Raw genomic sequence first — 12156 nt, 5'->3', positions numbered from 1 at the left:
AATATTAGAAAATGGAGTGTGTTGATCTGCATAAAACCTATGCTTGAGAGTAGCTTTGCAGAACAAAGTCAGCTTACCAAACTTGCACCAGTGCATGTGGCTTAGAAATAATGTAGAATTTTGGGCCAGCAAGCACCTACAGGAACTGCATGTCCAAGTCAGATCTGTAGAAATGGTTACCAAGTCCACTTCCCTTCCCTCAGAAGAGCTGTGGAAGCTTTAAGAAATCAAAGGTGTTGTAAATATCTTCCGCAACCTCTCCTCTACTCCTGGAAAAATTCAGCTTCTCCATTTATCGTTCCGTTCAAAACCTTCTGTTTGTTTCAACATTAACAGCTACAATTCTACATAGCCCCTAAGTAAGGGAGCTTTCAAGCTTAATTTTTATAGCTAGGCAGGGGAACTAAGTCAGCGATCCTGAGAGTCTTCCTCTCACCAGCCACAACTGCTTTCATAGCCACAATAGCTACCGAACAATAAAGCCTATCACTTTCTGGGTACTGCAGATCTGTCACTTGGCCATGCTGCAGGCCAGCCAGGCAGCTTTTCAGGGCTATTGTATTTTGCTTTGGTAAAAGCCAAAACAACAGAATGGAGACAAGGATACCATCATTTATTTTCAGCTAGGATGCGTGGTGTTAAGCAGACCTTGGTCACGAAGATAAATTTTCCCTTCTTTTGCCTCTCTGTTTATCTAGGAAGATACCATGGAGGTGGAAGAGTTCTTGAAAGAAGCTGCTGTGATGAAGGAGATCAAGCACCCAAATCTAGTACAGTTGTTAGGTTAGTGACATTCCTTGCTCTTTCTGTTCTTACTTTAGTTTCCGCCAAAATGAAATCTGTCTTGTTTAAAAGCAGTGGCAGATTTTCGGTATTTATGTAACTTTTTGAATCAGGTCAGGTTATGAGGTGCTATTTTTCACAGCTTACTCTTTTATGTAGTATTGGAGCTAAGAGACACTAATTTTAACTAAAACATCAAATATAGTCACTTACATTAGTAGACAGCTTTGCTCTTGAGGCATGACTATGCGTTATATAAAAGTTTGCAATATCAGCCTCCTGTTAGTTTGTATCCTTGAGCCTTAGACATGCTCCAGGGTTCAGTTATCACGGTCAGATTCCTTTTCTGCTGTCTTAAATCTGCTTTGCAAAACTATTTCCCAAGACTTATTTTTCTGATAGAACAGAACAAAACTATAAGACAATTCAAAGTGAAAAGAAAACTATTATATTGGAAGTACAACAAATACTGTTCTTCATACATCTCAAATCAGAGACTTTTATAGAAAATGCTGCACTGAACAGAACAAATTAGTCCATAATGAAGCAGAAGACAACCAGATTGCTGCTGCTATAAGGGACCCTGTGTTATCACCAAATAAGTATATGAGATCAAGGCTGTGGCAATGCAAGCCGGATCAAACAGCACATGAATGGAAGAAATCTGCAGGCTTTACAGCTTGGCTGTGCCCCGTTTGTCTCGCTGGCAAATGCATGATATGATGATCACTATTAAATAGTCTGCATAGCTGTTAATTCCACATGTACAAAGATCCTTAAGGAGACACCCTAAACCTTTACTAGTCTTTAATTGTCTCTGGACTTTTGCTGCTTTCAGGAGCAAAGCTGTCAAGCCAAGCCTAGGATGAAAGGAGAAATGTGAAGAATGTGAAGGCTTTTAATAATGGCAACTATTCTGTACCCATTTAAAAAACGGGCACAGAGGAAGCGTCCGCCCAGCCCTGTCTGGTTCCAGGAGCAGAGACTAAAAGATTGCTTATCAGAGAGATGCATTTTTGCTCTTTCTGATGCACAGGGTAGTTGTGTTTTACTCCTGTGTGTGAGTAACGGTATGAGCAGGCATTCAGCAGTGCTGCAGTGGCAGTTCGCAGAGATTTGACATGAGTATCCTGTTGCCCTCCTCCTCCGCTAATACATACTTTGTGCATAATTGCAATGACTGCAGCAAGTAGTCATCTGAGGAATGTGTGAGAATGCTGCTTTAGGAGCAGGTCCCACTGTGCTGATCACTTACCCAGCTATGACACATGGGAGTGCTTCACATTACTCTGCAGTGACATTTCAGTCTGGAAATCTTGCCAGTTGACAGGTACCTACTTCCAGTTGGCCAATCTTTAGCGTCATGGAGGAGGAGAGGGGAAGAAAAGCAAATCATGCATTTTCAAAAGAACTCCTATTTCATTCTGTAACCCTCCGAAGAACAGAATTGCACCTTTGTGTATGTTATATACGAATAGTGGTGCTTTGATAGACTTGTTTCTCTCTATCTATAAAGTGGATGTACAGATAAATAGACAGAAGCACTGAATTTTAAGTTGGGCTGCATTGATCCGGGTCTTGCAGATGGAAGTCTTCAGTTTTCAAAGAAGCACTCACTGGTACAAAATGCAACAAACGGATATTAAATCAGGAATTGTGGTAAGCTAGGGAAGAAAGGGAAGCTTTATTCACATGTTCCCTCCTCCTCACTGCTAGGTGTATGTACCCTGGAGCCACCCTTTTACATTGTGACGGAATACATGCCGTATGGGAACCTGCTAGACTATTTACGGGAATGCAACCGGGAAGAAGTGAGTGCTGTTGTGCTACTCTACATGGCCACTCAGATCTCCTCTGCTATGGAATACCTGGAAAAGAAGAATTTCATTCACAGGTGGGTAAAGTCACATTGAGCTGGTAGAGTTTCAGATTGCAATGATGAACAGGCTACCAGCATGGTGGCCCAGGAATTCTTCCTTTTGGGGAAGCTTATTCCAGAGTTAGGTTTCACCCTGTCTTACCTATTGGCTGTTTTGGTTTCGATACCGTCTTGCAGTACCTTCTCCCCATGACATTCATAGCATACTTACAACCTTATGCACAACTGTTGTCCTGTTCTGATGTACTCCCTGTGTGCAAGACATTGTCAACTCCAAGTCCTGTTTTAATCCAGTCACATAAAGCTGTGCCATAAAGCTGTTACCAGTGTGTGATGAGATGCTGCTCTCATCCTATTCTCAGGAAACATAAACTACTCATCGTTAACACCTACCATTACTGGAAATTTAATAGAATTTAAAGAATGAACCCTAATCCTGATTTACCTTACTGCTCCTAAGAATAAGTCCACTCAATTTCTGACATCATTCAGAGCAAAGCTCACATTGCTTTTACCTACTATATTCAAAAGCCCTGCTCTTGACCAGTAGTAAAGTGTGGGTTTTTCCTTTGTACAGGGACCTCGCAGCACGGAATTGCTTAGTTGGAGAAAATCATGTGGTGAAGGTGGCTGACTTTGGCTTAAGTCGACTTATGACTGGAGATACCTACACAGCTCACGCAGGAGCTAAGTTCCCAATCAAATGGACGGCTCCTGAGAGCCTGGCCTATAACACCTTTTCAATCAAATCAGATGTTTGGGGTAAGAAAACTCCCCTTTGGTAATTCTTTTTTTTTTTTTTCATTTTGGTTTTCTTTGCCAGCCTAGACAGTAACTTGCTTTCTGGCCTAGGCAGAAATGTGGGGAGGAGACGGTCGCATGCCAGGCCACAACTTTATGAATCAATAGCATTTTTAGCGTGTAATGTCTTCACTTAGGCTGGCCTGAAATATCTGCAAGAAAAGGATGCTGCCTCAAGCTGCAGTAATGAGCCACAATGTAATTAACACAAGAGGAGGGCAGACTTATGACCAGGAATTTTGTTTTCCTCCTTCTTCAGCCTTCGGGGTGCTGCTATGGGAAATTGCTACCTATGGGATGTCACCATACCCAGGCATTGACCTCTCTCAGGTGTATGATCTGCTGGAAAAGGGCTATCGGATGGAACAACCAGAGGGGTGCCCTCCAAAGGTTTACGAACTGATGAGGGCATGTGAGTATCTTCTTCCAGTTTGGGGGACAAAGCCTGGGAGGGGTGGGAGGAATCTGTAGTTAACTCTGAAGTCCTTGCTGCTTATGTGCCGTTTTGTTAGCTAATGTGGAAAAGGCCCCGTCACCTGAGACATACCTGGTTACTGATGCAAAATGACTCTGGTCTCTAGGGAGCAAGAATTCACTCTAAAAAACGGTCATCTGTGAGTACAGCTAGATAGTACTGTGTGGACAATTCTACTGGTATTTTGTCAGTAGGACTCCTACTATGGAATCACCAAATTAGAAGGATATTTAGTTCTCTGCAAACACAGCATCTGTGCAGGAGACATGTAGTTGACACGGTTACACAAAATGCATCGCCCAAGCACGGTACTGAGTATTGGCTATGAAAAGCTCCCTAATGCTCTGTAACAAATTGAAAACCTACTAAGAAAAGACCAAAAGATACAGTGTGCTGCAGGAAGAGAGCAACAGAGTTTAAGAGCATTGCCCATCTCCTTCCCGCAAGAGCAGACAATAAATTGGGCAAAAGGCTGAAGATCTGAGGGAGCAAACCAGTCCGTGCTGCTGAGCGAGGAAAGCAGCTGTGAGCAGAGAGACCCTGTTGGTGTGACCAGGGTGGGAGGAGACCCCTTGGTTCTGACTCGAGCAATCTGTGTGGCCCTCGATGTACAAGACAGACAAACTAGGGCTTAAGGGGCCATTCTACAGCCTGTCTCCAGTGATGCCTGATCCCCAGCATGTCAAAGAAAGTCAGGGTGAACTTCAGTTATGAAATAAAGAAACTAAGTAATGATGAAGGATGCTGCTTCAAAAACCCTTCAAGAAGATGACAAATGCCCAAGAGCAGAGAATTCGTATGATATTAATGCATCCCAATGTGAGCAGAATGCCAGTCACTTTCCAGACCCCGTGGTGATATTAACAGAGAGTGCTTCCAGAAGACATTCTCCTAGTGCAGATTTCTAACTCCAGAAATTACACTTTTCATCATGATACCTTTCCATAACTTTCCAAGCGTCGTCTTAGATCAATGCACTCTCTTCCTCTTTCCCCCACAGGGTGCACACATTCTCCTGTGGTAAGGCTCTGCCTGAATTTCAGTATTAAGAGCATGTGATCAGAACGTTACCTGGAGCTTTACACACGGAGTTATCTGTGACTGGGTTATATGAGTTCAGTCCAAACAGCCAGGCTAGCAAACATGGAATTCTCCTTTGCCGAAAAAAATCAGGAAAAGGGATGGGGAGATCAGAAAAAGCAATGGAGTTGGCAGAGAGCTGGGATTTTTAGAATTGATTCCTTTCTCTCAAGACTTGTGAGGATATGGTAGGGTGCCTGACTGCTGCTATGAATTAATATCTGTGAATGACTTTAAAGCCTGTTTTATAGTAGGAGATCAGAGTCTGACTGCAGTTGAGAAAGCTTACATATTTTCTGTCTCCTTGGACAGAATAAAAAAATCATCTCCTATCTGCTTCAGGCATTGAAACTTGCTCTGCTTTCTCATATTGCAGGTTGGAAGTGGAACCCACCAGACCGACCTTCCTTTGCTGAGACCCACCAGGCCTTTGAAACCATGTTCCACGATTCGAGCATCTCAGAGGGTGAGAGCCCTGGTTGCTTTGTTTCTGAAACAGTACTGGAGTTTATCCCCCGGAGGGCTGTCTCTTATGGCTCATCTGCTAGCTGTGGAGGTTGTGGGAGGCTTTGTCCCTTACTTAATTTCTTATTGATAAGTTTGCAAATACATGCTCTTAATTGGTGCATAAATACTAAATAAACTTTAGTCATATACCTGTGCAGGTAAGTTGAGCACCAAGTAATTCATTTGAGCACCGAGATGCCAAAGAGTTAAAAGAGTATTGTCTCCTCCATTAGAGGAAGCCTCTTGTTTCCCAGACTGAAGTGTAAGGAATAGTGAGTGATGCTGAGAGAGAGAAAGACGTATGCATATCACAGTCCACTACTGACTGCAGCAATTAGGTCATGAAATATTATTCTATCAGCTTTCATTTTTAAGAAGTGTGCCTTAATCTCGGGATTTTCTACTTAGCCACTTCTGGGAGCGAATCTGCACAGCTCAGTTCTCAAGTGTAATCCACTAGGAGGTAAAATACTGGTGACAGGTGTGATACAAGACAGCAGACAAGCAGAACTGTCTCAGCATCTTCTAAACTTTTAAATTAAATCTGAATCTGAGGCATCCACTTCCCTACTACAGAAAAAACACACCACATTGAATTCTACTGGGGAACATCTATAATAGGCACATCAAGTGGCCCACACAAATGCCAACCTGGGTGTGGCCAGGAGATTTGGGGTTTTTTTGGGCTTTGTTTTGTTTTGTTTTTTCAATTACATGCCTTGTGTTGATGTTGGGAAGGAAACATGCAGTCTTCATTTCTAATAGGGAAGTGCAGTGCTTTGCCTCAGGCTTCTTACCCTGAATACCTCTCGACTTGAGCAAAAACCAAATCCATAAACTATGTATTTCTCAGTCATGTATCTCTTCTTGCCAGTCTGGGTTTGCAGTAAAGACCCAAACTTTCTTTTCCTCTTCCTCTGCTGGTCTCTGTTCCAACTATTCCCTTTTTGATTTTGTTTTTTTTTTTTTTTTTTACCTTCAGAGGTGGCAGAGGAGCTTGGAAGAACAGCCTCCTCCTCATCCATAGTTCCTTACTTGCCCCGGTTACCCATGCTTCCCTCCAAGACCAGAACACTGAAGAAACAGGCAGAGAACAAGGAGAACATTGAAGGAACACAGGACACTGTGGAGCACTCAGCCTCCAGCTCAGCACCAGGTATGGGTACTGGGACAGTTGCAGTGAGGCCACGTGTTCTGGGATAGGCTTGCTGCTGGTGTCAGTTGCCAGAGAAACAGGAGAAAACAGAATCATGTGACACGGGAAGGTGCTTTGCCATGCTATGTCACTGGGGCTGTTGGCCACCTCAGCAGCCCCGTGATTTACTAGCAAATGGAAAACACTGCACCTCGTTCAACGGTTTTTTAGTAAATCCCATTGTATTTTTTTCTTTTAAATTTAGTTTTGCTGCTTTTTTTTAAAAAAAATGACAGCTTCAAAACTAAAGTTGACAATGCAACAAGAGATTTTCTTTTATACTTGTGGTATTTGGTGAAGGAGGAAAAAATTACAGGAAGGGAATAAGAACCTGGAAGAAAAGAGCAACTTTGCTTCCTCCTGAATTCTCTCCTAACTGGCCTCCTCAGTATAGAAAACAGACAAGTCACACATGCAGAAGTGGAAAAAAAGTAAAAAAAGTCAAAAGCACACCAGCCTTGCACAAAAATAAAAGTACTAACTTCCTCTCTCAATCCCTCTCTGCAGAACCTGGGCAGCTAAGTACGCCAGGCTCATAAAGCCTACTGCGGGATAGGGAGGTGGAAATGGAAATCGATTTTGCAGATTCACACGTGTTTCTTCTGTCTAGGTTTTATCAGAAGCACACAGCCAACAAGTGGGTCTCCTGCACTGCCTCGCAAGCAGAGGGACAAGTCACCCAGCAGCCTGTTGGAGGATGCCAAAGAGACCACTTTCACCAGGGACAGAAAAGGTGGCTTCTTCAGCTCCTTTATGAAGAAGAGGAATGCTCCCACGCCTCCCAAGCGCAGCAGTTCCTTCCGGGAGATGGAGAATCAGCCCCATAAGAAATACGAGCTGACGGGTAACTTTTCATCTGTTGCTTCCTTGCAGCATGTGGATGGGTTCTCTTTTGCTCCCACGCAGCAGGACGCAAGCCTGGCGCCACCGAAGTGCTATGGCGGGGGCTTTGTGCAGAGGACCTTCTACAATGATGATGGCACTGGTACCAGCAGTGGTGGGGGCGTAAGCACCGGTGGTGGGTGGTCGGGCATCACTGGTTTCTTTACACCACGCTTGATTAAAAAGACACTGGGTTTACGAGCAGGAAAACCCACTGGCAATGAAGAAGCTTCAAAGCCTTTTCCAAGGTCAAACTCTACATCTTCCATGTCCTCAGGGCTTCCAGAGCAGGATAGGATGGCAATGACCCTTCCCAGAAATTCCCAGAGGTCAAAAATCCAGCTGGAACGGACAGTGTCCACCTCCTCTCAGCCCGATGAGAGCACAGGGAGGGCCAATGACCTGCTTCCCAAAAGGTTTGAAGAAGGCCCCGCTTTGACCAGAGAGAGACCAAAAGCAAAACTCTTGCCAAGGGGTGCCACAGCGCTCCCTTTCCGAACCGCCTCTGGATCAGAAGAAAAGGAGGGTCCAGGGCTAGCAGCGGCTCCTAAGGGCAAAGAAAAAAACAGTGGCCCGCGGCAAGCGGCCCTTGAGGATGGTGAGAGACCGGGGTGGTCATCTCCAGTAAAGGCTGCAGCAATACTTCCAACCACTCATAACCACAAAGTGCCAGTCCTAATCTCACCCACTCTAAAACACACTCCAGCAGACGTGCAGCTCATTGGCACAGACTCTCAGGGTAATAAATTTAAGCTCTTATCTGAGCATCAGGTCACTTCTTCTGGCGACAGGGACCGGCCCAGACGGGTAAAACCAAAGTGTGCTCCACCTCCACCACCAGTGATGAGGCTCCTACAACAGCCAGCTGCCTGCTCAGATGCAGCAGAAGAGCTGAGCAACGTGGCAGGAGCGCAGCACGGACTGGAATCAAGCGAAGGGAGTAAGAAGGCAGCAGCAGCAGCACCTGTTGGTGGAAAATCTGGGAGGCCGGTGATGCCTCCACCTCAAGTGCCTCTGTCATCGTCTTCCACCTCCCCAGTGAAAATGGCCAACGGCACGGCTGGCACAAAAGTAGCGCTAAGAAAGACCAAACAGGCAGCTGAGAAAATCTCCGCAGACAAAATCAGCAAGGAAGCACTGCTGGAGTGCGCAGATCTTCTCTCGAGTGCCATCGCCGAGCCAACACCAAACAGCCAGCTGGTGGACACAGGGCACCAGCTGTTGGATTACTGCTCAGGCTACGTGGACTGCATCCCGCATACACGCAACAAATTTGCCTTCCGGGAAGCCGTGAGCAAACTGGAACTCAGCCTGCAGGAACTGCAGGTGTCCTCAGCAGCTGCTAGCGTCCCTGGGGCAAACCCCGTCCTTAATAACTTATTGTCATGTGTCCAAGAAATCAGCGATGTGGTGCAAAGGTAGCTACTGTCAATCTGGGTAAGAGAAATACACATGGGGAGGGGGGGACTTTTTTTCTGTACTGATGCTTTCAAAAGGAAAGACTGATACTTGAGTATGTGAAGTACCTCAGATCACTGAGTTCTCCTCACGTTTACAGGTTCATCTCAAAAAATGGGGATGGAGAGGGTAGATTAAAGCCGTAAGGGGCAGAACGTCAAGTATTTGTCCTTACCTAGTCAGTCGGATCTGCTTGGTATGGCAAGGGCAGGGATGTTCCTTGCTCCTCCCTTGGAGAGGCAGGAGAATCGATGACAGGTTCTTGCTCTGGGAAGGATGGTTTGATGTGTGATAGCTGGAGTACTGGAGTGGCTGCAGGCCACTCGGCTGTACAGATCCTCCCCTGTCTGCACTAACGCATGCTTTGGCCTCCTGACAAGGCAGAGGAAAGGCCTTGGCGCTCCGTTGGCACCAATGGCCGAGCAGCCTGAGCTGGAGTAGCTCTGAAGGGGGAAGTCGCGTGCGGTTGGGGGAAAGGTCTAATGCACTGACAGTATTCAGAGCTGCTGGAGGTGGATGCACTAGCCCAGATGGCTTACTTCCACAGCGCTGTTGCTGCTGTAATGAGAACTGCAAAATTAGTTAATATATGAAACTATCCCTTTTCCCTCCTGTCCACCTCATCCACCACACGTTCTCATCTTTGTTGTATCGGAAGCGTCAGGGATGCTGGGCAGACTTACCACTGGAAACCCCCTTCCCCACCACACAGCCTTCGCTCAGCTGATACCTATTTCTAGTGGTCTAGCACGGGTGCTGCTTGATGGTCTTTTGTGAGTAGTTTGGGGCTCTTTCACAACTTGCCAGTGTTGTTATTGGGGTGGGTGGGTTTGGGTGGTTTTTTTCTTAAGCTCTAGACTGTTTTTAACTTGTTACCAGGTTGACTCCCCAATTCAGTTTCATCACCTTGAAGGACCCACGGTAGGCAAGGCAGAGCCTCCGCCACGTGCCCCTCCCTGCTGCAGGGTTCCCTGGACCAGTCCCTACTCTTGGCGTAACGTTAACACGTCACACTGATGGCTGCCTGGGATTTGTTCTAGTGCTTACCGGTCTCGTAGGCTTTCAGCTCCCCTGCAGGTGAAGGTGACTTAGGTGCATCAGCACACAGGGGAATCACAGCCATCTTTTTTTTATTCATTCCTATATTTTAAAGGCTAGACCAGAATCTCATGCTGTGGCATAGGGACTGTGCACTTCTCTGCCCAAGATGTGACAACAAGTGTTAATGGCTCTGCTTCGGAGAGCTCCCACTGGGTTATAGTCTCTGATGCCTACTGACAATCCCAGAATGAAAGCAGTCGTGTGGTTGAAGTTGTCTTCCTTGGTCCTAGTGCTGTTTGTAGACTGTTGTGGCCTCAAAAAGCTGGTCTTCTGCGGATACGCACAACTCCCTGAGATGTAAATGTACTGGCAAGTAGGAAGACCTCAACTAACTGTTGGTTTGTGAGAAGAAGAAAACAGGCCTGATACCTGGCTCCAAATACACGTCACCCTGCATGCTGCTGCTCACTTCACACTGTTGGTGATGATAGAGGGTCTGGCTTGCTTTGCACCTTAAATCTTTTATTTTTGGCTAAAACACTTTTTTAACTTGTTGTTAAAGTGTGACTGTGCTGCTTTTAGTTTGAGCATTTAGCGTTGAGCTGGGGCACAGGTGTGAATTTAGAAGATGGGCACTTCCATTTCCGTCTAGAACCATTGCCCTGTTGGTGCTTGGAAGTAGGCTGGGCTGTCTCAGCGCATGTCCCTGTTTTTCTTTCATGGAACATAGCGAGACAAGAGCCTGAAAAATCTTGAGAAAGTGTGAGAATCCTCATTTTATTACTGGTCTGTGGTAAGCGAGGTTGTGTCAGGATGCAATTTGCGAGGTAAAATGGACCATGTTGAACTTCACTGTCCAAATAAGTGAAATGGTGGAAAAAACAAACAAAGAAACAAAAGCACCCCACCCCAACTGACAGGCATTAAAGTGAATTAATTACTCTTACAAGTCAGTTTTACTCTAGTGTACTGGTACCTAAGTGGAGACAAACGAAAGTCCAGCGTGGGTTACTCGTCCTGACTTAGCAGTACCCACCAAAGCCTGCTGTCTCGTTCTGCAGTAGGATCTTCAGCTCGTCCAGGTCAGCGGGGTGGGAGAGGCTGTGCCGGGGCTCTTGCACACCAACGCTCTGCCCAGCCGTAAGGCAGAGTACCAAACCCTTATCTCGTAGACTTTACAGTAGACTTTACCAAGGGCTTTTGTGGTTTACCTTATCTCTTTCAGGCATCTTTACTGAAGGTGTGCATCGCTGCACACCAAACTGCCTTGGGAAAGGTGACCTGTAAAGGGAAGACGGCTTGTGGTATTGCTTCACGTGGCCTTTCAAACAATCAAAAGGATTGAAAAGTTATGGAGGAGCTTTCTTCGGGGCAGAAGGGCAGGTCTTGTTTGCCCTGGCAGACAATCGCATGGTTTCATCATTGTACTACTGCCCCAGCCCAGGACAAATGGACTGAAACTGAAGTGATTCTCAGGGGAAAGGTATTTTAAGCAGAAACTGTTAAGGCTGTTAGTCCAGTTCTGATGAGTATTTTGAACGAAGAACTTTTTTTTTTCCTGAATGCCAGCCTTCCAGAAAAAGCTCCAGCAAAAGTGATAAAATAGCAAAGAAGTCCTGGACTTTCTAAGTACTGCAGCTCCCCTCTTAGAGCCCTTGCTGAAGAAACTAACTGTGCCCCAATGAAGGACTGGTTCCCCTCCACTCATCATCCCCACTTCCTTTCAGATGCTGCCTGGTTTCTCCTCCCCCATGGCAGAGGTGGTGGGCAGTGGGCACACAACTGAAGCAGCCATCTGCTTTTACAGAGTCACAGAATGGCTGAGGTTGGAAGGGCCCTCTGGAGGTCACCCTGTCCAACCCCTCTGCTCAAGCAGAGCCCTCTAGAGCAGGCTGCCCAGGCCCACATCCAGACTACTCCAAGGATGGAGACTCCACAACCCCTGGTGGGCAACACAGAAGCCCATTCAGTTCTGATCCCTCCAGTGGAGGGAAAACACAGAACAGTGGAATTAGGGGATTTGCCTGTCATCACTCCTATGGAGAGTGTTTTCTT

General features: G+C 46.0%; 1 protein-coding gene across 4 annotated transcripts in view; it reads left to right on the top strand.

Annotated features, from left to right (window-relative positions):
* ABL2 (ABL proto-oncogene 2, non-receptor tyrosine kinase) overlaps window positions 1-12112 on the top strand; it is a 47641-nt gene extending 35529 nt beyond the window's left edge. For 2 of the 4 annotated variants that reach the window (XM_054212219.1, XM_054212221.1), the window contains exons 5-12: window positions 699-783; window positions 2500-2677; window positions 3240-3424; window positions 3723-3875; window positions 5395-5484; window positions 6508-6681; window positions 7331-7564; window positions 7880-12112. In XM_054212219.1, the coding sequence (XP_054068194.1) occupies window positions 699-783; window positions 2500-2677; window positions 3240-3424; window positions 3723-3875; window positions 5395-5484; window positions 6508-6681; window positions 7331-7564; window positions 7880-9024 (2244 nt within the window). In that variant the 3' untranslated portion in view covers window positions 9025-12112. Of the gene's footprint in view, window positions 1-698; window positions 784-2499; window positions 2678-3239; window positions 3425-3722; window positions 3876-5394; window positions 5485-6507; window positions 6682-7330 lie in introns of all 4 variants that reach the window. The other 2 variants (XM_054212217.1, XM_054212218.1) reach the window with 1 other exon arrangement.
* Window positions 12113-12156: the final 44 nt, after the last annotated feature.

Source organism: Rissa tridactyla, chromosome 8 (assembly GCF_028500815.1).
Source record: "Rissa tridactyla isolate bRisTri1 chromosome 8, bRisTri1.patW.cur.20221130, whole genome shotgun sequence".
In the NCBI taxonomy this organism is placed as follows: domain Eukaryota; kingdom Metazoa; phylum Chordata; class Aves; order Charadriiformes; family Laridae; genus Rissa; species Rissa tridactyla.
Note: the sequence above shows the minus strand (reverse complement) of the source record. Positions and strands in the feature narration are given on the sequence as shown.